The sequence below is a fragment of the Peromyscus eremicus genome, chromosome 13, assembly GCF_949786415.1.
Source record: "Peromyscus eremicus chromosome 13, PerEre_H2_v1, whole genome shotgun sequence".
NCBI classification, from domain to species: domain Eukaryota; kingdom Metazoa; phylum Chordata; class Mammalia; order Rodentia; family Cricetidae; genus Peromyscus; species Peromyscus eremicus.
In genome coordinates this window covers 31,426,661-31,453,669 of record NC_081429.1, presented here as the reverse complement: position 1 = coordinate 31,453,669, position 27,009 = coordinate 31,426,661, and the positions used below count along the sequence as shown (strand labels likewise).

The window sequence follows — 27,009 nt, the reverse complement described above, 5'->3', positions numbered from 1 at the left end:
TTTATCACACTTTTATGTCTTTTGTTTTTGTTTCTGCTTTGTGAGTCAATGGGTTTGACAGGCTACTTGAGTAGGTATGGGCTAGCCACTGGAGCATGAGTAACTCAACAGTGGCTACATCATTAAAGACAAGGAATCCCTGTTCTCCAGCAGCCCTCCACTGCCATTAGCTCCCAGGGTGGGTGAGGTCCCATGACCCCTCCCCATCTATGATTGAATATTTACTGGCTCAGTCCTATGCAGGTCCTATTCAGGCAATCACAGCTGTTGTGAGTTTCTGAGTTTAAAAACCATGACATATTGTAGTGGTATTGTGTTCCCCAAAATATTTTGTACCCTAATAAACTTATCTGGGGTCAGAGAACAGAATAGCCACTAGATACAGAGGCTAGAAAATGGTGGCACTCACGCCTTTAATCCTAGCACTCCAGAGGCAGAAATCTGTCTGGATCTCTGTGAGTTCAAGGCCACATTGGAAACAGCCAGGCATAGTGACACATGCCTTTAATGCCAGAAAGTGAGCCTTTAATCCCAGGGAGTGATGGCAGAAAGCAGAAAGGTATATAAGGTATGAGGACCAGAAACTAAAAGCTTTTGGCCTGGTTAAGCATTCAGGCTTTTGAGCAGCAGTGCAGCTGAGATCCATTCTGGGTGAGGACTCAGAAGCTTCCAGTCTGAGGAAACAGGATCAGCTGAGGAATTGGCAAGGTAAGGTGGCTGTGGGTTGTTCTGCTTCTCTGATCTTCCAGCATTCACCCCAATAAATGGCCTTGGGTTTGGTCTTATTAATAAGAACTTTTTAAGATTCCTGCTATAACATATGACAGCGTTTCACAGCCCTCCTCTTTAATGTTTGGCTCTTTCTTTCTTCCCACTTCTTCCCACTCTTCTGGGAACTTTTAAGTGATGTAGCAGAGATAATCTTTCAGAGGTGGGCTGGAATAATTACTGATATAGTGATGTATTAAATTATAGATGTAATTATCATCATATTATGTATATTATTATCACTAGCAACTAGATTTGAAATAGTTATGTTACAATCATTGTGGTAAATGTTTTCTCTTACACAATTTGATATGAGGGATTCCTGTTATGTTAGGTGCTTTAAACAAATATGAAAACAGAGGCCTAGAAAGCTTGGATAACTTTCTGAAGGGTATAAACATGTTACATGATGCTGATGGGATTTGGTCAAGGTTCCTCAAACAAAAACATATTTAATGGCACAACCTCAACGTTTAGTAGGTCTTATCTTGGACTATTACTTGGACTACCTTACTTTTGTGAGGCAAGGTCTCTCAATGAACCTGGAGCATAAAAGTTTGCCTAGAGTGCCCGGCCAACGAGCCCTAGGGAATTTCCTGTCTTTACCTTCTCAGTGCTGAGATTACCGATTCACGACACAGCATTCAGACTTTTATGGAGATATTGGTGATCAAAGTCAGGTCCTCATGCTTGCATGCAAGCATTTTACCAACTGAACATCTCTGATCCCCTTAAATAGATTACTGTGCTGTGACCATGCTGGCTGGGTGGAGAATACTCACAATGGGCTGCATTGGGGCTTTGCCTACTTTGACTCTGTAAGACACTTAGCTTCTGTGGGAAGAAGATGATGGGAAGTAGTAGCTGAATGTTGTACATCGAAGATAAGGCCATGAAGACATTATTCAAGCTGAAAAAACTGTGAAGGCTTTGGTGATGATGCAGAGAATAAAGGGAACGAAAACAGTTCTGAAGAGAGGGGTGGGGGCAGGTAGAAGCTGCTAGCAGCCATTAGGGACACACGGTATTGGTGTAAATACTTGTCAGATTGTGTGGTTTAACGCCTAGCTCGTTTATAGGTAGGAAGAAATGGTTACCCAGGACATAAATATAAATAAGAGAATTTCCTTAAACGAAAGAAATTAGGTGAGATGTGCAAACATACCTGATTGGACGTATTCACAGTGAAAGGATAAAGGTCCTTCAGGTAGATTCTTGGCATATTGTCCAGCAGCATGCCATACAGAGGCATGTACAGACTTGCTATCTGTGCCTGCTTCCTCTAGGTGAGGGCAGACAAGGAAATGGTTCACATGAAAATCAATAGACTCAAGGGTTTTATATTCACTTAATGCAGTGAGCCATTAAATAGTGTTTGGGGGAGAGGGAAAGAAAGGCTACTTACGGGTTCTCTGTATCGATCATCGAAAGAATGTTTAGCCATTAGATTTTTTAGGACAGCTAAAGCTAAGTGCCTGATATCTTGATCCTCCTGCAGGGCAAATCCAACTTCCCGGAGCAGAATTCCGATTAAGAAGTGTTTGCGGCAAAATTCATTTGTGACCGAGTATTCAGGCATATCTTTGAGAGGAGGAGATGATGTTATTGAAAACCGAATAACCACTTTACGATTACAAAAGGCAAATTGGACTGTTACTAAAAACCCTGCCCCCAAGCCAAAGGGAGTCACAGTGCAGTCTCGCTACAGAGATGTGGCCTTTTGTGGCCTTTGGGGTGTCTAGTCAGATGGTAAACCATTTGCTTACATAAACACAGACTCAAATACTAACACAGCATGTAAATAGCTACAACCTAGCAAATGGCCTGCTCACATCACTGCAGGGCTAAAACAAAAACATGCATTGTCTATAGGAATCGAGAAAGGTCCTAGGAAAAGAGGGCTAGGCCGAGCTAGACCTTGGAGGTTTGCTAATGGTCTAGAGTTATTGTGGGAGTATATGGAGGCACTGGAGACAGGGGAGGATGTTGGGAAAAGGGTAATGTTTATGTTCAATGGCACAGAGTTCTGAAATATAGACAAGTATGTGGGAACAGACATGTGGGAAGGGTTAGTAAATACAGTGGTCTAAAGAGGAGGCGTGGGGATTGAGTTTGAGATACTGGGGGTAGATGTGGAGAAACCCAAATACAAATTCTGTATCCAGTACTTAGGTCCACCTGTAACTCCAGTTCCAGGGGATTCAATGCTCTCTTTTAGTCTCTGCAGGAACGAGACACCCAGGTGGTACACACGTACATACATGCAGGCAAACATTCTTAACACTTAAAAATATTCATCTTAAAAAATGATAAAATATAAATAATCTATACAAGTTAATGGCAAAGCAAACAAAATGACATCCCAAACCCAAATAATCAGATTCGAAAGGTGGTAAAGAACTTGAATAAACAGTTTTCTAAGGAGGACATTCAGGTTCCCAGCAAGAGGATGGGAGAAGTGTTTAATGCCGCTAATATAACCAGGAAAATGCAAATCATAGTCACAATGAGCTATCAGCTAATTCCTGTCAGAGTGGCTACTATTAGATGTCATGTGACAATGACTGATAGGGACAGAGTGGAGAAGCAGGAACTCAATACACTGTTCAAGTGGGTTTATATATTGGTGCAGCCAATGGAAAACAACGGGGCTTCCTCAGATAAGTAAAGACATGACCTCTGCATCACTTAGAGTTACAACTTGAGGATATATGCCCAAAGGAATTGAAATCAGAACACTTCTTTTTTCTTTTTTAACCAATATATAAAAGACGTGAAATTTCTTCAGGTGAACAAGGCAGCACGTAATGTTTATATATGTATACACACACACACACACACAGACACACACACATACACACACACACACACACACCACATGCACACACACACACACACCACATGCACACACACAGTGTTGCATAATGTTTTAATCAGCTAAGCATATCCATCTCCTAAATATTTGTTATTTTTCTCTCATGAGAACATTCGAAGTCCTTTCTTCTTGCTTTTTGAAATGCATGGTACATTGCTGTTACCCACAGTTCCTCTACCACGTGACCGCGACCAGAACTTCTAGCTTCTACTGAACTGGAACTTGCTATGTTTTGATGAGCCTTTCTCCATCGTTCCCCTCCATACTTCCGGAGCCTCTCAGAACCACCACTGTTTTCAGAACCACATACAAATGAGATCAGGTGTCACTGGTCCTTACTTCTGGCTCACTTAGCTCACCAGAATGAGATCCGGTTCCATCCATCATGCCCCAAGTGACAAGGTCTCATTTTTAATGGGAAAACAGTAATCCACCTTGCCAGATACATTTTGTTTGTTAGCAGTTGGAGCCCTAGGCTGCTTCCACTTCCTGTCTCCTGTGAATAGTACTTCAGTGACCTAGAAGTGCAGCCTTCTCAAGGACACAGCAATAGTACGTTTGCTTATTCACCCACCAGCGGGATTGCTGGATTGTACAGCAGCTCCGTATTTATTTATTTATTTTGAGGGACCTCCAAACTCTGTTCACTTACGGCTTTACTAATTTACATCCCCACCAAGAGTGTACCAAGGTTCTCTTTTCTCCACACATCTCATCAGCGTCTGCCACTTTAGACTTTTTTTATATAAAATGAGTATCTCAGAGAAATATCTGCAACCCCATATTTGCTGGGATTTTATCCCAAAGATATGGAAGTGGGGAGGGATGTTCTGCTTTTTGCAAATAGTAGAGGAAACTGGGAAGTGAAAGCAGAAACAGAGATACCGCAGGATCTCATTGTAGATGTGAAAAAGTGAGCTCAAGGAAGTATGCTGGAAAAGGGGTTGTGAGGGGTGGGGGGATGAGAGAAGTGAGGCATCTTCCTCACAGGGTGGAAACTCGGTGACAGGATGAATACATCATGAGACCAAGTATGTAGCGCTGAAATTGTAGTTAGTAGTATCGCATTGTCCAAGCCATATAGACCAAGTTGTAAGGAATAAATGTGCGTACCCGGGAGCTTTCTTTTTTTGTACATATGAGGAAAATTTCAGATGACTTGGGAAGTTAAAACTTTGCAACGCTTGGAGAATAAAATATAAAGGAATTAAAGGTAGGGCATCAAATTCTGTGTGACAAGAGAGAAGTTCAGATATGTGTTTGGGTACATTGGTTCTACGTTAACACACAGGAGTTGGTAGAGCCTGTGCTCATTAACAAGAGAATACGGCTATGGTGCTTATGTAGGTAACATGAAATATCATTATTTACCTGAGGCATGTAACTCTTGAATTGATTCTGAAGGCGTCAGAGGATCTAGATTTAGTATGAACAGAGAATAACTTCAGATACATCCAAATTCAGATATGTACATACATCCAATCCAACTAGTTTAACTTATCATAGAAATTTAAAATGTATTTCAAATTATTTGCTATTATATCACCATTTTCAAGAAAAATGAAGCTGTATGACTCCCCAAAAGAATTTCATGAACAAAATTATTTTAATTCATAGCCTTGTATTTGAGAGCCATATTTTTGTAGCAAAAATCTGCCCACTATGGGATGTATAACAGATTATCAGGACTTTTTCTGTTTTGTTGACTGAGAATAAATAACTGGAATTAAAATAACCAAACAAAGGTTTGATCCCCTCCAGAATATCTTAGCCAAGAACCTAGCCAAGAATAACTCAGCATTAACTTTAAAAAAAGAAATTCTCCTCTTCTCCCTCCTCTTTCCCTCCCCACCCCTTCTTACTTATTTCCTTTTCTTTAGTGCTGGGGATCAGACCTCAAGTTTCACACGTTCTAGGCAAGGACTCTACTATTGAGTTATACTTTAAGTACAAGCAAAAGGACATCCCAAACAGACAAAAAACCCGGAGTCTCCCAATGCTACTGTCTGACCTAAGATTTCTACTCTTTCTCTCCACTACGGAATGCGTACAATATACTAGAAAAGGAACGGTATAGTGTTGATAGACTACGTTTAAAATGAGAACAGCACCGTATTTCCGGGCCTGCTATTGTAACTTCCTTTCTGCAGAGTCAGTACAAGCTGCCACAGGTCTGAGGAGGCTCTGTACCTTCTCATTTTCTCATTTCTTGACCATGAACACCGCAGTGGCAACAGTGTCGGTAGCAAGGTACTTCAGGACTCTGACTCAATTTCAGTTCTCTCTTCGTATTTTGATGCTCAACTAGTTTCTGATGTTTACATTCTCTTATCATTTTCCCCCATACGCACATACACATGCACGTAGAATGGTTTTAAATTTACAAAATAAATTAAACCTCTTGTGTGCAGTATTTACATGTAATAATGTATATCAGATTTAGTAAATGAAATGTGCTCCATTCTTACATCTTCACCCAATCTCTCTGGCCTAGGAGTGTCAAGAGTTTATAAAGCTGCTCCTCTCCCTCCCTTCTTTCTTTCCTCCCTCCCTCTCTTCCTTCTTTTTTCCTTCCTTCCAACTTTCTTTGCACAACTCATTCTAGCAACTTTATTCTAATGCAATTATGCATGATAATTAATAATCTTTACCATGATTATACTCACAACCTTTTCCTCCCTGTCTTTAGATATCAAAAATCATGGAAATCTGTCCTTTGGAGCTACTAGGATTCTAGGTTACTATTAAACCCTAAGTTAACCTGTAAGCCCCACCTGCCTGAAGACCAGGTAACTTCCTCAATTCTGGGAGTTGTAGTTCTTGAAAATAACAACAAAGCCTCATGGGAAAGGATGGTGGCCTATGGGTTTTGTCCATATAAGCCCTGACAACATGTGTCTCAGGGCCACTCAGCTGTAAAGTTTCCAGGAGTGGTCCTGACCAAATTCCATCTTGGTCAGTATATAATATTTTAATAAAATAGCTTGCTTTAATCTGGTCAAAACGGTAGAACTGGTTTTTGTCCAGTGAATCTCAGGGTTAACAGCTACAATTCTTTGATTTATAATAACAAGGTTTAAAGTTCTGTTGGCTTTCTCTTTGACGAAAAGGGGAAGGGAAATACAGAATTGTAGTCATCAACCATATGGGGCAACTTCTTTTGGACTTTTATTAGATTACTAGGCTTTCATACCCAAGTTACATCTTTAGACAGAATTGTTATGGGATCTGGAGAACAGAGGCAGAACAAATGATCGGCCATGTAAGAAGTTGAGAAGACACTGGGCCTTGTTACCTGGAATGTTTGCTGATCTTATGGGGAGGCATAAGGGAATGAAGTGCTCATGTTGACAAACTTCTTGAAGAAAATCAAACTTATACTGGCATAAAGTCTGAAATAGAGACAAACAGAATGGCTATTTGCATATCAAGAATTTCATAAAAATAGGCAAAAAAGGCATGTGCTTCAAACTGACCCCCACAAAGAAGAAATAGTAATTCCGTATGACCACCAAGTAATTCTTAGGTTTAATGGAGTCTGCTTCTTGTAGTCACACTCCTGATCTTTGTACACCGCTCAAGGCCACCTAAGGAAAGGAGACCAACTGCCACATTCAGCTCATGAGAGAAAATCCCAAGTCATGCCTTTAGCTTATTTCATATGTGTTTATTGTGTCTTCACTCCTGTTGCATCATGTGAACGGAGCTCTCTCAAGCATCCAACTCAAATCACAGAACAGACTGTGATCAGGAGGAGGTGAGGTCCACAGTTAAGGAAGACAATGGTACATATTATCTGAAGTGGAGTCAACTTCACACGCCACTAGTTCTCAGTATCATTAACTTCCCCACTTCCCCTTGTCTTTGCAGAAAGGCATGTCTTTTCCATCTGAATTTGGACAGTGAATCACAGAGCGTAGACTTGGTCTAAGATAACTGTAATTCATGTCTTAGGACAATCACATCAGTAGGAATGTCTAGCATAGTTATAACAGTTTTATATCCTCTCTCATGTATGATAGATAATCATTCTTTAAGAGCGAGTTAGCTTGTCACTACTGTATTTACTGCTATCAGCTCACAAAATATAAAAATACCCCTTTACCTAAGATTAAACTTCTATTTTCTGGCAACATCATTCAATAATGTAGAGCATTGCCATTTCAAACAAGAACAGTATTTGATGTACCCTTTTACTATGTGAACAAGTGTATAATTAAGTTATACACACATATTAATTATTCTTCACTGAAAATATGCCACTTGATCTTCAGAAAAATATGTAGGTCTAGTACAATTATACTTAAGTGAAGATTATTCACATTTCATGCATGATAGCAACTCAACTGAATATTCTTTAAGAAATAGTTAAAGGACCTTTGGGATAGAACTAAGGCTATTCCTAGAATACACTTTACAGATATGAGTGCATCTATGAAAAAACCCAGAAAGATCTCAAATAAATAACAATGTATATCTCAAGGTCTCAGAGAAAGAAGAACAAATTTCAACAAAGTAAATGACAAAAATAACAAAGGTCCAGGGAAGAAATTAATGAAATAGAGACTAAAAGAATAACACAATGAATCAACCAAAGAGTTGTTCTTTTGAAAAGATAAATATGATTAATACACCTTTATCCAAACTAATAAAAGAAAAAAGATCCAAATTAATAAAATCAGAGATAAAAAGAGGGTATGTGCAATGTACATACAAAGCACATACATACAAAGTACCAATGTACATACAAAGTACAATGAATGTAATATGTATGTATGTACAAAGTACATACATACAAAGTACAAAAATGTACTTTGAAATCAAGTACAATGAAGTCCAGAAGATTGTTAGGGAATGCTTTGAAAACACAACTCTTGGACATCTAAATTAAACAAGTTATTAGTCATATATTATCTAATATAGTTAAATCAAGAGAGTACAAACAACTTAAACATCCATAACAGTCAATGAGATTAAAATAGTCATAAGAAGCCTGTCAACAGAGAAAAGTCCCAAACCAGATAGTATAGACCTCTTTTTATGACTCACTAAAAGGATGCTGGGTTAGTGTTCCACACAGAGATCACCTTAGTTAGTTATCATGCTGGACTTGGCAAATGATCACTTTCATCCCTGGTCCTTACCTTGAACTCACCAGAGGAGAACATGCTGATGTAATTGTTCACCATCTTAAACACGAATCCCCGGTCCATAAATGTAAAGCAGCGCTAAGAAGATAAAATTCCAAAGTTGTCTTTTTACTTGGAGGGATTTTAGAAAAGATAATTGTATACTGAAGCAGTGTAATATTTAACTAAGTGTGATATGTGTTTAAAAAAATCTATAAAGGATGTTAGAACACCCATCTGCGTATAGCAAGTAATTAAAATGCCATAGATAGTATAAATGCCTGAAATTCCATATCTGCACCTATCAGCTGTTTAAATATTGCTTGGAATCTCGCAATGAACTATTTTAGACTTTTTCTTTCATATAGAAAGCTGTTTACTTTTTAATTACTTGGTTACATTTTATTATTGTTTTTAGTACATTGATCCCAGAGTTGCTCAGGTGGAGACCATCTGCTACACACTGCGGGTGGGATGGGAAGTGGTAAAACGGGCCAGCAGTCTTTTCATTCTTATTGGCTTCCTTCAACAGGGGACTGTTCTTTATTTCTTCCAGGGAAGCATACATTTGAAGAGGAAAGAGAGGAGATCCTGCCATTTCTATTGGGGAGCTGTTTGTGTCTTGCTTTTTCTGTTGTCAGATCCTGTTAGTCTAGCCAGGAAGGTCTTAGGTCAAATTTATAACGGGCACGTTGATGGTTATGGAATATGTCCTTTTCAGCATCTGGCAATACTACTGTTTCTATCAGTTCCCTCTTCACTCTGGACCCTGGTCCTTTAGCCTGGTGGTAGGAACTGATTTATGATGACCAGTAAAAATGATTGTGGGGGAACATTCAATTATTTCCCAAGTACAGGTTATCTAGCCAAACAGATTAGATATGAAGACCTTCCCTTGTAGAAAGGTGCTTAGCCAATTCTTTTTACTGTTTACAATGTTTTTAAACACATTTATTAATATTCGAGGTCCATCTTATATATTATATTTTCAAAAGCTAGTTGAAATAAAACAGGGATCAGTCAGATGAAGAGGCAGCAGGACATGGACATTGAACAGGAAAAGCAACATTTGCCTTGACGTTATGCTACAAAAGAAGAGCACTTGAACAGACATGCATCAGAAAGAGTTGAGACTCAATTTGGTAGGAAAAGAAAAAGAAAGGGAAAAAACAGAAAAGCTATACAGTTTGCTGAGCTGTGGGTCTGTGTAAGACTCACCTGCTTTAAGGAGAGAACAATAAAAACACACAAGATTTTGGCACAACACTGTAAAAATGGTTCGTTTCATGATGTAGGTTGAGGGAGGATACCTGAGAACCCAGGGCATGTTTATACCCTCAAAGGGCTTCCATAGAGTCTGTCCTCCTGCTGACTCGAAAACAACTAGCACAATTATGGTCTTATAAACTTCCCATCATTAAATACCAATGACGGACAGTTATTTATGGCTTAGATCTGGAATGCCCCACCCTGATCTGAGCATCGCGTTTTAATTCATCAGTACCCGTGTTATGTTGTTATTTTAATAGTTATGGAGCCTTACCTTTAGGACCTAAGGCTTGGCTAGTGGGCATAGGTTGATGGGGTAGGACTCTGAAAGTTCTACCCTTGGCCTTCCTTCTCTGTTCTGTTTCCTTGTGTCAGCCATGTGAACAAGTTGTCACACACCCCTGACACCAGAGAACAGTAGTTCTACTTGGCCTTCCCTCGGAAGATGGATCGTGACACTCCGAATCCAGGAGTCATAAATCACTCCTTAAGTTGCTCCTATCAAGGATTTTGTGACAGCCAGCAGAAAAGTAAGGATTGCTCTGATTCACAATATTTGACTATTGATGAGGAATTAGACAACCAAAAGTGGGAAACACTGAGAGCCTTCTTGAGGAATGGCCATTAACAGATTTCCGGGAGAACAAGAGATTTGTAATGCAGTACCAAGAGGGCAGTGCTGGGGTGGGAAAGCTCAGGGCTCCTCAGTTCCTGGAATTGGGCCAAATGAAGACTTTCAATTTTACATTTTCCAAATCTGGTTTTAGCTCCTTTCTTTTTCTCCAGTACTTTTAACAATGATCCCAAAAGCATTTGTTGTCTTCTGTGTCAATAAATTATTAATAAATTAATAAATAAAATGTAATTAAATTAGAAGTGTGTGTGCTTGATGGATTTTTTGGACATTTATGATACAAAATATAATCTTTCTATTCACAAATTTCTCGTGTGTGTGTGTGTGTGTGTGTGTGTGTGTGTGTGTGTAGATCAAACTGGAGTTTATGTGAAGTATTGTTATTGCTATTTTTAGCTATATGTGTTTATTATCAGTCCATGCTTTTTCACCATTACCATTTACTTTTTCATCTTGGATATTTTCCATTGCCTCCACATGAGGTTTATACATAGACAGCAATAACCTTTGTATAAATACACTACAAATAAACACATATTTTTTAATAAGCATCTAAGCCAAGAGTAGCATATATGGGGTCTCTTTGCTTTCTTAGAAAATTGCTTAGTCATCTTTTTTTTCTTTCTTTCAGTTTAGGGAAGAATACTGCAGAGGTTTTCTTAAGTGCATTTTGCTTACAAGTTGGACTGGATATAAATTTGTTCACCAAATTTTCTATTCTGTCAAGCACTTCCAGTATGCCACGAGCAACACAAAACCCTTTACTCTCTGGGCCTTAAAGTGTGGTAGAAAATGTGAGTCATTTTCCTCTCTCCTTTACTCTTTTCCCTTTTAACAGACACCATCTTTTTCTTCTACTTGAAAGGAAAAGAATATTAAAAATTATCAAGGGGAGGGAATAGTAGAGTGTTGGCGCAGTGAAAGTAGAGATGGGGAATTGGGGAGAGAAGGATTTCAGCAGATAGTAGTTTGATGGGGATGGGGAGGCCAGAGGATAAGAGAAAGGTTCACCAGAATGAAGTGTGCATGAAGAAGCTTTCTTGGAAAGCAATGATTTTGCAACCCACATTAAAAAGTATAAGAGGAGATAACAGAACACATGTGATATGAAAGAGCCTCTGAGTTGGAATGAATATTAAAACATATTTCAAGATGAGAAATGTAGACGTGGCAGTGTTCATCTTACCTCCTGAGCCTTCATCATAATAGAGAGTAAGTTAATGGCATTTAGGTTGCTTTGCAGCCACTGTCAAGGGGACTTGAACAGAACTGTGCTCTCACATAGCTGTACCTTAAGGAATCTGGCAACGCTGTGGTTTGCCCTTTTTGTTTCCTCCAGGGCATCCTTGTATTTCCAAATCACATGGTCGCACAGGCCCATCACCAGATTGTCTAGTTCACTTTGGTAAGACTCAGGGAATCTTTGAGCTCTGGGAAGCTGAGGAGAGAATGGCTTATTCATAATGTAGTGTGTGACGTACCAAGCCAGGACAAGCAAACTGAAAGACTTACATTTTATAGACCAGCAAATCAAAGGAGCTCGTTGGAAAACTTGAAAGCAGTAATAAAACTTAAAATCTCTTAAGTTTCAAGATCATAATTCTATCATTTTTATTAAATGTTCCCTTCTAGCTTGACTGGTAAATTTATACTTTTACATTAAAAACTGTTAATCTCAAACACTCAAGCAACATGTGCAAAGCAAAATGTAAATAATTTTATGCTCTCATATATTAATTCCCTCCTCTTGCCTCCCAGGAAATTACTATTAAACTTTATATAAAATATATTAATTCTAAAATGAACATTATTCCAAAATAATTTCTAGTCAGACAACTCCATTGATCTTAATTTAGAATGATTTTTAAAACACAGGAATACTCCCAATGGAAAAAACTATGAGTGCTAAAGCCTTAAAAGAGACATCTATAGCAAGGCCCCCTCCCCATCCAAGGAAGTATCACAAAAAAGAGGGTGGAAAGAATTTAAACCATGGAGGATTGGGAAGAGTGTCATGAAATGCTGCCACCCAGATAGGACATTGCTACAACTGTGATCACACAATGGTTATAGAAACCTGTACAAGATTGGACCCTTGAGATATCAAAATGGTTCCAGAATTTACCACAGATAAGAAATATCAAGATCCAAATAAATGAAAAAAATTAAAAAAAAGAAATATCAAGATCCTCTGACACTAGATATAGAAGAGCTTCTATGTGAAATTATATAACATATTTAATATAATTTTATGCCATATTTGGAAGTCAGTACAAAAGGGGAAGTTTGAGAAAGCTGAGCTGTCTCTTGGGTTTATCTATAAGGTCAATAAGATCCATTCATCTCTACAGGTTGGTTTTAGTGATTGTTGTCACCACAGTTAGAGTTAGAGTGGATCATGTAATGTTCAACTACAAGCACACAGCCTTTCACACTGTAAGAACACGACAAAACACAACAAAACACGAGGGTTGTTAGTTATTACAGGGATTGCCTTAAATGGAGATTTAGGAATGGAACGTTGGAGCTGACTTTCGTTTTTCTTTCCATAATACCACTTATAAGTATTTCGAAAGCCTCATCATTATTCCTTATATGTAGTTAAAATTTATTGTTGAAATCATACAAATTGATAAAAAAAAGCCCACCCAACCTAACGAATCACATATACCATTTTCAATCTTCTCCATATATCTTGGGAAATAAGGATAAACAATTTATCATTACAAAGGCATCAGTCATTTATTTATGTATTGTGTTTGTGTCTGTGGGGAGTGTTGTGTGTACTCAGGTATATATGCATGTGTGTGTGTATAGGGAGGGCTGGAGGCCTGGGATTAATTTCAGGTGTTTTCTTTAGGGGCCTTTCTCCTTGTTTTGTGGGACATTATCTCCCATTGGGACCTGATGCTTGCTATTTACTATGTCTATTAGCCAATGAGCTCCAGAGAATCTCCCTGTCTCAATTTTCCAGCACTGGAATTACAAATGTATGCCACCATACCTGGCTTTATATATGGGTGATTGGACTTGAACTTTTGCCCTTGGGTTTTGCAGAAAGCACTTTACTGATGGGGCCATCCCCTGGATCAACAACCACTTGTTAAATAAGTGAAACACATTTGTATCTTCCCCATTGGGTGTTGTTAATTTCTGAGACTTATTATGTATACCGGAGCTTGTATTTTCTCCCTGGAGATATGTACAAATGCCATAGATTTTTGATATTCTCTTTCTTCCTCCCTCTTTAAGCCTTCTGTTGAAATTCTCCTTGTGTTATACTCCTACTCTTAGCCCAAAGGCATGTGGTGTGGTAAATGCACAAGGAACATTTTCAACCATTCCCTGAAGGAATATCAGAAAAGCTTGAGGTGAAGGATAGCAGAGACAGGGAGTGAGACTCAGAGGCTCCCAAACTGCCTATCTGGAGAGAAATGAGGACCTGGGCTGTGAGACAGCCAAGGTCATGAGGGGTGGACCCAGGTATGGGGCATTTGGGAGCTTTGTTGGAAACAAGTGTGTGATGGGAAGGAGAAAGCTAGTCAGCTCTGTGGACCTGCTGGTGCTTCTCAGTGTTGAGAAGACCTTTAGCAGATCCCAGGAATATGAACGTCCCCTAAATCGGAAGACCAGGGGCCACACAGGGGTACTCTATCCAGCCACGTCACATCTCTCAGCAGACCAAATGAGGCATTGTACCTGAATCCCTCAGATTCCCCACCCATTCTTGCTCCAGAAACTCATGACTAAAATTCCTTCAATGAAGAAAGCTACTCACTTCATAATTAAAAGAGAAGAGAAAATAAAATAAAATGTGCAAATATCCTGGGAGATGTTTACTTTGAATGCTTTTGTATCAAAGGATGACACCTTTTCCTATGGAGACTAGTAAGGAAAATGGAAGGTGTTGGTTTCCTGTATGAATTACTGTGAGGGCTACTGCTAAAGTAGGTGACATAAAGGCCAACTGTGAAAAATGAATTTCTGGGTACAACGGGCTGTCTAGATATTTTGTTCTCAGTCTGTTCTGTGACCTATCTATGTGAGAAGATACACATCAGTCACACTGGTAGCAGAATTTAGTTCAATCCATTCTCTTACAGCTGAAATAAACAGCCCCTATCTAGATGTCAAGAGTCATTTTTACTACCCAGTACTTCAGTGGCAGAGCAGGAATTACAGCAGCGAGAGAGAATTTCGGATCCCCACAGGGTAGAATTTAGAGATAAGAATCGTTTTTATCTTCATGTTAGATTTTCCTCTTCTTTGGGGCAGGAGATTCTTATTTCTAGAAGAAGGAAAGCAGGTGTATCCAAAAAACAAAACAAAACAAAACAAAAAACACATGCAAGGATTGGGGTGAAGACATTCACTGCTGTAGAGATGGATGAACAGCGAAGGCACTTCTGTCCTACCAAAGTCAAGGTGATGGTTGGAAAGTGCTGGGACCTGGAAGTGTGGGTTAGTGTTTCTGTCACTGAGGAAGGATCCCTGTGTATTTTCTTAACCTTTAACGCCTATAGAGTGTCTTCTATATCCCTCTAACCGTCAATTCTTCTCATTAGAGAAGACACCACCAAGCCTTCGTTTCATAAGGAAATAGGCAAACTCTAGGCAAGCTGACCCAGCTGTTCCTTGGTTAAAAGACCCTGACCTAACGGCTTTCTGGACCTAATCAAGTCATAGAGAACATACCACAGTTGGCTATGGAAACCAGGTAGCATCTACAAGGGCAACATGAAAGAGATTTAATATTGGACAGTGAGGCTGTTTGATTTAAGGGACAGAATATAAAAGGGTACATATTAGAATTAATAGCTAAGAAGGTTTTTGAGCATGTAGGATTAAATGATAGGGAACTTGCTATAAGGCATTGATGGCTTTTCAGACCCAAGAAAATGGATTTAAGTCACCTGAAGTGAAATTTATAAATGTCTTAGCTATTGTACCAGAGGATGAGGGCTGGAGTAGAGATGTAGAAGAAAGTGTACATGAGGGAATTCCTGTTACTAGAGCCCATTGTGCCCATTATGCCCATTAGAACATGAAATTGCATAGGAAAGCACAGTAAACACTGCACTGAGCCTAAGCCACCATCAAGGTGCTGGTACTACCGTTACAGTCACGTTTCATGGTGTCTGGTGTGTGTTGGTAGCAGAAGCAACCATAGTACTGACTCATTAACAGCCATGGAGATAATGGGTCACTCTAGTAACAGAGACCATGTGATGTGCTTGGCTAGGGTATTGTGATTAGTGGTAAGGCTATAGGGACATCCAAAAAAGCTCAACTCTGAGGGACTTGTAGAGCTGGATAATTCCATATGAAATATAACAAAGAAGTTAGGGCCAGACAACTTGAAGATGGAGGTCTGTGTCTTTAAGTAGACATAATCCTGTCTCTGACCAGCGTTAACTTCTACATACAGTGCATATGAATTAAGAGGAAGCTGAGTAAGAGGAAAGCTTCCAAAACCTCTACCGAGTAACTTATATGCAGTGATGATTCTATCTATTTTTCTTCCAAAGGTCTTATGGACATTTACCAAGGCTATGCATGCTGGAAAGAGGGGGGCATTTGCATACTTCAAGCACTATTGGACACAGGATCTACATGACATTCCTAGCTCAACACCCAAATCACCCTCATATTTACCCTGCTAGGAGTGCAGACTTATAGGGACTGAAGTTGGAATCTTGACTAAAGCTCTGATAACATTTAGATGGATGGAATGGGGGTGTCAAAGAGCCATCCAGTCATTTACCTGGTCCCAAATGTGAAGTTTATATAGAAGAAACTAACATTTGAATTAAACATTGCACATGGTGGCCATGGTTTGGAGCTGTCTTTGTGAGGATGCCAGAGGGAGCTCTGACATTGGCTGTCCCCCATCAGGAAGGCAAGTCAGGACAATGTCACTGATCTGCTGTGCCCACCACTGCAATACTGTCTGAGTCTACTTCTGGTGGTGGTGGTAATGCCAGGTGGGGGTGCACACTGGCGCTCCTCTCTTGGCTCTATCCAAATGGAGGCTGAGAGAGGTGTGTGAGAACTCAAGATATTCCCTTGGGTGCTTATGGGTTGGTTCTCATTCCCTGACTCTGTGAGTAATCACAGATCACATGCAGTGACCTTGGCTACAGAAATGGGGTTGCCAGAGATTCAGACCACTCTGGAAGGAGGGTCTGGGCCACATTCTCTGGTGGGTCACTGAGACCTTCCCAGCTATGAGCTAGGATAAGAGGACCTGGAATGGATTGTAGAAGAAGGGGTGGTGAGCTTAGGTAAGCTTCTGAGGAGACTGTGATAGGAGCTGGAGTTAATTCCACCAACCCCTCTTCTTCTAAGAGAGGGTGATGGGGGCTGTGAAGGAGCAGATTCACAGCTGTGTGCAATGTGCCATCGTAACTGTGGACTGTAGAAGCCCAGACATTTCCTTAACTATTATAAAACATGTAAAAACCTGCTATATCCCAGACCCAATCCATCACTCATGGCAAAAAGGCATTATCTCAGGCTTCTTCCATTCAATGATGGAGTTGGCTGAGACTTGCCGGCAGGACCTGTGCAGTGTACAATTCCTCCAGTGAGCGTCCTCGGCTTCCCCATGATGCACTGGTCAGGCTGAAAGCTTCTTCAGTGCCAGGCTCATTTAAACCAACGCCCCTTCCTTCTCCATTTTCTCTCATAGGTATCAGATCTGCCTACCTCTTTTTTTTTTCCATTTGTCCTTTATAATTACTTCTCCCCAATAGATTTTGCAATTGTAATTTTGTCTTAGCATCTGCTTCTGAATGGGCCTTTATTAACATACATGATCAGTTCTTGTACTTAAAAAGCAATTAACATAAATTGCTAAGGTTTTACACAGCCAATAAAAGTGGAACTAATGAGAACATGTTCATTAGTGTAATTGTTGGATGATATTACAATGTTATATTACCTATGATCTTACCTGAATTTTATTTGTATCAATCAAGTGCTGTGCCATTGATTTTAGAATAATTGCAAAGAAGAACCAAGAATGCTATAAGGGAAAAAGACAATACAAGATTTATTAATCTATGTAAAAATAATGATGATTATGATCTTTATAATACAATATTACTACATTTTTTTTATCTTAAAGTAAATGAGTAAGTAAGTGGACCAGGGCAGTAACACATTCTCTGTTACCTTAGGATGACAATTATCAAAGTTATACTTGTCATAGCTCACATCATACATTATTACATACATTAGCTCCTTAATAACATCAAAAAGTTGAAGCTAAAAGTGTACAGTTTACTTGAGATGACTTTTTGAGCATTTGTTCATGAAAGATTTATTCATGAATATTTGTTTCACTTAAGTTAACAAAACTAAAATAAAGCTTTTGTGATAGGCTCATCACTGGGCTCTTAATTTTGTGCTCATTTTGCTATGTGTTAATCATTTTCCCACCAATACTTACATGTTGAAAGTGTATTTCCCTTTTTCTACCACTGAACACCAAATAAAAATTGCTATTCTCTACCTATTCTCCTGAGACTGCCTTTTTAATTCAACAAACCTCGTTTAGAGTCTCATGATGGAGACTCATTAGCATGGGGTCACATCCCATCACCACACTACATATTCAATCATCATGAATCTCTCTGCTGTACTACCACAGAGCAATTGAATCACATCCTGTTTCTGGCTAGTACAATGCTGTGGTGACCCTTGTGGACCATCACCTTAAGTCCAAGAGGTTGGCTTAGGCGAAGGGGATGAGAGGCTGATGTCCATTCTAAAGAAGCAGATGTGGCTTAATGAAGGGATCACTTCCCTGAAGAAATGAAAGTGTCTGCTTGATAGTGAAAGTGAAACCCACACTATCAAAAGTGTTTAAGGAATCCAAGGCACACTGCAACTATCTCCATCTCCTATCCTGTCCCAAATTGCACCTTTAGTCATTGTACCAAATGTTCCGCCATTTGTTTCCATATCCAACAGACTCCCTCCATTCTCATGGTGGTCCATAGGCATGGCAGACCGCTCATGGCTTCTCTGACTTCATCTAACCGCTCCCAGCCTTGCCCACAGTGGTGCTCTAAGACTCAGAGCTATCTTACTGGATAGGTAAGGCCTTTCCTGCACCTGCTGTGTTCTGCTCTGAAATCCCCATGGCCAGCTCCCTTACTTTTTTCTCGTGTCCCCTTCTCTATCAGGTCACCTGCCCACCCTAGGGAGTTGCTTGTTTCTTTGAACTGCTCCACACTTCCTTTTCTCATCTGGCTTGCCATCAACATATAATTTATGATTAAATTATATCCCTAGCTCATTCCTCCCAGTAAGCACCCAAAGGCAGGGAACTTTAGTCATCTCTCTAATACATCCCAAGTGCCTAGGAGTCTGATTTCTTGAAGGTAGGCAGGCACCTGAAATATATCAGTTGAATCAATACGATGAATATACTCAGAAGGCTTCTTAAAAATAAACTACTTGGTCAGTCAGAATTAGATTTTTGTGAACTTATGCTGATGGTTTATGATGTCATATTGCCTTTCTAGATATTTGCAATCAGTTGGACCCAATCAGATGAATTAGTCAAATCACAATAGACAAAATGTTTGCATCTAAATTCAGCATTCCAACATCGTTTTATAGGTTTTTCATGGTCTCTTCTTCATGTCCCTGCACACGTTTCAACTTGAGATCGAAAACTGGCTGCCACTCACTGATCCTCTACTGTCAATATGCTCGTTAATATGCCATTACAATTCTTTCCTATTTTTCCTACTATAACTAGGTGGACAAGCTTTGTGTTATACTTACTGTTTGTGAATATTTCCAGATAATTTTTAATAGTAATTCATTCTGCCTTTAGATCAAAGGACTAAACGTGGGTGCAACCTGCTCCTCTCTCTGGTTCTTGATACAGAAGACCCCACTTTTAATTGATAACTTGATATAATTAAGTTTTGATAGGAAACGTATGTCAGAAATTAGAAGGAAAAATGACTTGTGGAAATCAGTGAGTCCTGTCACCTTCAAGCGATAGAGTTCGGTATCCACTGCTAGCAACTTATGCACTGTGATGAAGAGGATTACCTTTAGGACATGCTTGACTACCGTTGAGTCGTTTGACTTCAAAAGATCACTCAAATTTTTAGCCAGTTCCTCATGTATCGTTCTCTCTTTGTAGGACCTGGTCTTGAATACAAACTGAAGAAAACCCAAAAAAATGAACAAAGTTAATTACTCTTAAAAGGCTTCGAAGATTACCCTACAGGAACAACTCATTTCTCATAATCAGCTGCTTGTGTCAGCTGTAGTCATGGAGTCAGCGGAGGCCTGATGGGAAGAGCAGGACACACTTGCTCCTATTTGGGGTCTTTGCAGAAGTAGGGCCTCGCTCACCTAAGCTCTCCTTGGCACTCTTTCTGTAGAAATCAAGAGAAAGGGCCAGGGAGCCATTGAGCAGGTTCAAGGAGTCATGGAGGGCTTGGACCCACCTACTTAGGACACACTCCCCTTCTCTTTCCTTCCACTGGCAACAGGTGGCATGGTAGCAATTCTTCATCCTGAAAGGGTAGAGCACCCACTCAAATAGCCAAGTGGGGAAGCAGGTGCCTTCCAGAAGTGAGGAGGTGAGCTCCCCATAAGCCCAGGTTTTATCACCTGTGCTAGACACAGCTATCAAGAGGTTGATAAACATCAGCCATCAGTAAGATAATGAACGCTGCTTACTTTCCTTTTTTTCCCCCAAGGATTATCTTGGTGATAACCTTCTTTATTTCTTCATATATTTTAAGAACATCAATACATACATATGAATACACACATTTCAAAGACATTAAATGCTTCATATTGAATTATAGTAGTTTGTTTATGAGTTGGGTTTGCCTCAAGAAAGGTATTGTCTTCATGATAGTCACAATTTAGAATAGACTACAACTTAGAGGGAAGACAGGCAGGAGACTGGTACATTTACTTTTGGATCTCTAACCCTTTCTTTGGACTTCAAAGCACATCAGCACCAGGGTAGGCCCTGAGGATTGAAGTTCATCTCAAAGGGGAGACAGAAAGCTAATGGGCTCATAAAACCAGTTACAGCTTAGGGTAATTAGTTTCCCCTAAGCGTTGAACTTTCTATGAAGACAAACTTACCACCAACTGTTGAATCCTACGCAGTTATTTAGCCTGAAGGGTGTTTTGTTTCAACTAGCACTGGACTAGTCTAACCTTACAAACCTGCTTCTTAGAATTGTTGGTGCTACAAACCCCTGTGAAGCGCAGCATTTAATTAGATTGACACAGACACACATCTTTGAAAAAGACACAGTGTATGTGTGCAGTTTTGATACCATAGATGGAGTGAGTTAGCAGCTGGTACCACTGAACTTGAAATGGTGTTTTGTTTACTTTTGGATAAATACATATTACAATGACTATAACATCACCCAAGGATATACAAGCATGTCTTGGAATCAGCCCAGTGGTTGCTTACAATGTTCCTAGGGGTGGGACTTAATATATACCTATATGTTAAATGTTTCCCTTCCATCTCTGGTAAAAATAATTTCAAACTCTTAGCACAAGGTCAGGCTGTTAACCATATACTTTAGCAGGAGTCTGATCACAGAATCACACGTCTGGGTCCTCGTCTGGTCTGTCTCCTCTTCTGTATTAGAGGGGACAGCTGAGGTTTCCTGAGGTTCACTTCTCAGAGCACTTCACTGCTTAGACTGAAGTCTCTCACTTCTTAGTTTAGGGTTTTTCCCCAGACTAATCCACAAGTTGGAAGTGTTTGTTTTTTTCAAAGTAAATTCTAAAATATCCTTAGGAATTGTCAATCTGAAATTCCACGTAAGTATATCTCTGGATTTGAGCTACTTTAGAACAAAGGGTAGACCACCTCTCTTCTGTACTGCAGAATGTGACACTCTTGTCAAGATATTTCATGTTTTCTGGGTGAGAATGAAGCCTATTCCAAGCTGCATTTCCAAGGGCACCACAGAGTAAGAGTCTGAGCATCTGAGGTTCTCACAGGAGCTGGCCTTGGTGATGACAGAAGCAGCTACAAGAGCTGAAGTTCTTAATATATTTTTAAACAACTCTATTAGAACAAGGAAACTGATACTACAGTTGAAATGGAGTTGTTTTATTCTATTTGGTCTCTTTGTGGACTGAAATAGAAAGTTAGGGCAAGTATTGAGAAGATAAACTCTTCCCAGATAATTACACTAGCAAATACACTCATCAATCCACTAGCAAAGTAAGTGATGCCCCTCTATTAAGCACAGAGCAAACTACACGGTATTTGTAGGTGTAATTAGCTTTCGGTAATTGAAGTCAGGGTCCTAGCAGGTACAATTATATTCTAAGGAAGGGGCTGTGAAATGACTATTCTAGCATGCAGGCTCTTTTAAGAAGGGTCACACACTCATGCTTTGGTATTTGGGGAAGACATCTCACACTTCTCACAGAAAATACATAGATAAGAATCCTTGCACGTGGAATCTCAGAGTGGTTCATTCCAGAATGAGATTTTTAACTACTTCCTTTTGTAGCAACTTTTCTATGACACTAATCATTGTTAAATAAAGAAGTTTCTATCACAGAAGGCCCCAATTCTTCTCTAGTTGCATTTCTAAACATCTAGAATGTACATGTTTATCCCTATATATGATTTGAATATATTTCCTTTAAAAAACAGTATCTCCAAAGATCCAGTCTGTGTATACAAAATGGAAATGTAAGTTTTGTATGTATCATAAAGTAATCGAGGATGCTTGTATTTTGCTTTCAATGAAAGGATGTTTGGAGCAGAGCTATGAGAATGCAAACATCACCACAAGTTCATTGGCATCGATTTACAGCCAACTGAAAATGAGAATAGAACATCTCCAAGTGGACACTTGACAAGGGACACTGAGGAAGCAGTGCACACCAATGAGATGGGCAAATGGTTCATGCCAGAAGATAAAGGACTTAACATACCAGAAGCAGGTACAAATATACAGTAACTGGGAAAATGAAATAATGCCTGAGAAAACAATAAAAAGAGCTAAGAAAACATTACAGAAGAAACACAGAGCATTCAACAAACCCGCAGAAGTCTTTCTTAATTAGCATAGAAATTTCATATATTTCTAATGTCAACGTCAAAGGAGCAACACTTTAGCTTTCTCTTCTGTCTTTTTCTTTCCACCATTCCCACATTGATATTCATTTACACATGCACACAGTGCTTTTATACTTAAACAATACAGCTAGCCCATTAATGCAAAGAAATGGAATTCTGCTGAGGCAAAATCGTGTTCTGACCATGGTGGGTACCATCCAACTTCAGGGTGAGACCCTCCCTCTTAGTGCAGACAGGAAACAAGACAAGCCACACAGCACAGGGCATATTATCAGTGCCCTAGTGGTGACCCCATACCTTAATGTATGACTGGACGGAATGGTCTAGCTGCTCCTCATGACACTTGGCCACAATGTCAGCCAGAACCCTGGAAAAGCAAGGATGTTCAGTGGCCTGGCGGAAGATATAAAGATTCTACTGTCTTGGAATACTTGGAAAATGGGGTATTTCATGAATGAATGAATGAATGAACCAGCCAAATCACACTCTTCTCTTGCCTTCCTCACTCCCAACAGAGGGCACTTGACATATCTCTATCACCTGGGAGTAATTTCCAAACAGAAGCATTCCAAGAACCCACTAAGGTATAAGTAAGGTCTTAGGGCCTAAGATCACACTGGAGACATTTCCTCTGAGCTGAATGCACCTCTTGTGGTCTTTGCACTTGCTGGCATTGTCTTCCTGGAAAAGGGATCATTTTTAGTACCTAATTAGGCTCTGATTATTGCCCGTGTTCCATTGTAAAGGGCTCACCTTTCAACCAGTGAGCAGAAGACCTATTTTTGGAAAAAGAGATTAGGTTAAGCTGTATATTTCCCTCATTAGCTGGGCTAGGGTTTCATGTAGCAGTGTATGTTGATATTTTTCATATTAACATGATCAGTTGCTGCATGGCTGGAGAGCTTTGGGAGATCTCAGAAGCTAACAGATCTGTAAGCTTCAATATTTAAAAGTCTTGTCAACATCGACATAATACTCAGCTGAAAGGGACACTAGTTGATATCACAATTTGAGATTTTTAATCTGGGTCCAGAACTGGATGTTTGTGGAACTGATACTCATACTTTAATTTCCCAGAACTTTGGGGTTTTATGTTAAAAACAAGGCTGAAAGCCTTCATTGTAGAAAAGATAAATAATATGAACAAGGAAGAAACAGTCAATATTTCAATACTAGCTGTGATTTTTCATAATGCTAGGGCTATTTTTAAAACACATAACAAATATATGTTTAAATTATTAATTCAAGATAATATAAATGCAGAATTCTAAGTTTATGACTAGACTTATTAGTGATGTTGGAAGAGTATGGTTTGACCAAATTTAACACAAAAGAAAGGAAACAGTGCAATTAAAAAAATTCTGTGGAACTATGAAATGATACAACTATTTTGGTAAACATTCTAGCAGTTTCTAAAAAAAATTCTAATACTCAACCAATGAATTGTATAGCCATTGTGCTACTGTGGATTCACACCAGAAGTCAGGCATTAGAGTTATGTTGACCTAGAATTTATAAATGAACATTTATAGTGACTGCATTCATTATAGCCCCCAAATAGGAAAAATTCAGATGTCTTTCAACAAGTGAATCCTTAAACAAACTGTAGTACAATCCATATCATAGAATACTACTCATCCATGAAAAGAAGTGACCTAGTCATAGATGGACAACCTGGGTGAATCTTCAGAGAATTGTGATGAGTGGAAAAGCTAATGATTGCATACTGTATAATTTCATACATACAAAGATAGGGATGTGTGTGTGTGTGTGTGTGTGTGTGTGTGTGTGTGTATACTGACAGTGGGGGAGACTAAATAATGAGTATACTTATTCTCTCCATATTACCCCTTTTAACTTCTAATGAATCTACGATTATCTCAAAATAAAACGTTTAAAGCACACACACAAAAAAATCTAGTGTTCCATTAATGATAATAGTCAGGAATCTGAAAACAAGGGTTTGAGAGTGAGAAATGTTTAAATCTGAAAAGCATGTTCACACGAAATGTACACAAATGTGGCTATTTAGTCAGAATCAATCATCAGGTGGCATTCCCCCGCCCCAGGGTTGCTATGGATACCTGGTGACGGTCGCAGTGATTTCTTCTTCCTCATTCTGCACTAGAATTTTGAAGAGCTGATTCAGGATGATAGGCAGGAAGCTCATGATCGAGTGGATCTTGTCCACATTTAGTAAGTTCTGCAGTGAGTTGATGGGAAGAAACATGTAAAGAAACGAGGGGAAGTAGCCCAGCACAATCTGCAGGTGTTTTTAGGAATACGATGTGATCACGTGATCACTGTGGCTCCCCTTTATCTGGTCATTTGCTTTCCAGCGTCACTGTGGCAGAAGGTGTAGGTCATGCTGAAGGGACTCTGCTTAATTAGCAATAGTAAATACATTCTCATTTTCAATTATTTCTGTTTAGGATTAAAAAAACCTGATCTTTGCCTTTTCTCCTTTTCATGTGAACAGAACCATGTAGAAAGCATGAAGTAAAACTCATTTGCTCCCTAAACTGAAAGGTCTTTTAAAGTCCCTAGTGATCATTGCTTTTTAGTTTGCTATTCAGTGGGAAATAGGTTTTCTTTGCCAGTTTCTATGCCCCAAACCACTAAATCTGCACATCCTGTTACCTTACAAGCACGGACAAAACTCGAGGTAGGTGACTGAGACATGTCTTTTTCTCTCTTTTGGCACTGATGGAAAAATGCGTTCACATGTGGGTCCTGCAAAGGCAGAAGAAGTGTTTATCTGTGGTGGTACACAAACTCTGAGTGATGGAGGCAAGCACTTCTAAGCAGTGTTTCCCCATGACATCAGACTTACAGCTCCTTCTTTCAGTAGACAGAGAGGTCACCTGAAGGTCCCTAACTGAACTCCAGCACTCTGGATGACGATGCCCACGCTCTCACATATTTCATACTCAGAGTTCTCCCATCCCTCTTGGCCAAATAGCCCTGGCTAGAGAATGACATCCCTTGGTTGGCTGGCTGGCTGGCTCCCTCTCTCTCTCCCTCCCTCCTTCCCTCCCTCCCTCCCTCCTTCCCTCCCTCCCTCCTTCCCTCCATCCCTTCTTTCCTTTCTTCTCTCCCTCCTTACCTGTCTCCCTGCCTGTTTCTCTTTTTTTCCTTCCATCCTTTTATTATTCCCTCCCTCCCTCCCTCCTTCCCTCCCTCCCTCCCTCCCTCCCTCCCTCCCTCTCTTTCTTTCTTTTTCAATGTTCCTTATTTTTCCAGTTCACATTCCGGAGAACTTTATAAATCTCTCTTACATTGTCTATGACCCACAGGACACTGTGCTGTCTTTGACATGCCTAGGAATATTTCCAGGTTTGATGTGTCTGTATCAGCCTGGTATTAGGACACAACAAAAAGTGTGACATAAACCCCAAGAAATCTTGGTTTTGATCTGTTGAAATCTGCTTGGAATATGTCCAAGTTCTGAGCTGAGTTATATAGTCAAGAAATGAAAGAATATTTGAGTTCGAGATCTATTTATGATGTTTCTCTTGTAGTACATTCTAGATGGGCATGTGGCATGGATTTTCCTCATACTGGCGTTTGAGTGTGTGATGTTTGTTTCCTATTTGCAGTTTATTTCTTAACTAGTGACAATGTTTTCCTCTTAGATATGTCTGCATATATTTGTCCAGTTAGTCATTATTTAGTGAAAGCTGACTGTGTGTCAGGCCCCTGGTACGGCTTTTTGACAGAAGAAAGTACTACCTTTCTTGGCAAGTTCAGCCAGCTGCCCATTTGACAACTTGTGGAATGATATGTTTCCCCTATACATGCAGGAGTCACCATCATATTATATCATAGTCTATGTCTCCATTGTGGAACATGACACTCACCTGAGTGTTCACTGTTGATACAACAAACGTTGACACTTTGAAAAGTGGTTTGCCACCATCCACCCATTTAATGTCGCTCCCGCCATGCTGCAAGAAAGAGTTTGCTGCCATCACCGACAGTGTGAGATAAGAGAATCAAGTCATTTAGTTTGTGTTAATTTGCTGTTCTGAACCATTACTCCTACATTGCTCTAGAGATGGGAAAAAATGGGAAAATTCGTTTGGAAGTTTTGGAGATGAGCCTGACATACTTTTATAGAATCATTCTTCTAATGGTCACAAGTAAAGTAAGAGTTGGATTATTGTAGGTTAAGTTCATAATTGCAATGGACAGGCACACTATTATGCCAGTTTAAATAACA

General features: G+C 39.6%; 1 protein-coding gene across 1 annotated transcript in view; it reads right to left on the bottom strand.

Moving 5' to 3' along the window:
* Dock10 (dedicator of cytokinesis 10) overlaps positions 1-27,009 on the bottom strand; it is a 197,801-nt gene that overhangs the window by 41,415 nt on the left and 129,377 nt on the right. Inside the window, exons 22-33 of the mRNA XM_059278216.1 lie at positions 26,648-26,734; positions 25,428-25,520; positions 24,872-24,990; positions 23,085-23,154; positions 19,751-19,864; positions 17,631-17,702; positions 11,967-12,113; positions 8,788-8,871; positions 6,939-7,035; positions 5,015-5,059; positions 2,174-2,349; positions 1,934-2,050 (exon numbers count right to left, since the gene is read on the bottom strand). Coding sequence (XP_059134199.1) covers positions 1,934-2,050; positions 2,174-2,349; positions 5,015-5,059; positions 6,939-7,035; positions 8,788-8,871; positions 11,967-12,113; positions 17,631-17,702; positions 19,751-19,864; positions 23,085-23,154; positions 24,872-24,990; positions 25,428-25,520; positions 26,648-26,734 — 1,221 coding nt within the window. The remainder of the gene's footprint in view (positions 1-1,933; positions 2,051-2,173; positions 2,350-5,014; positions 5,060-6,938; positions 7,036-8,787; positions 8,872-11,966; positions 12,114-17,630; positions 17,703-19,750; positions 19,865-23,084; positions 23,155-24,871; positions 24,991-25,427; positions 25,521-26,647; positions 26,735-27,009) is intronic.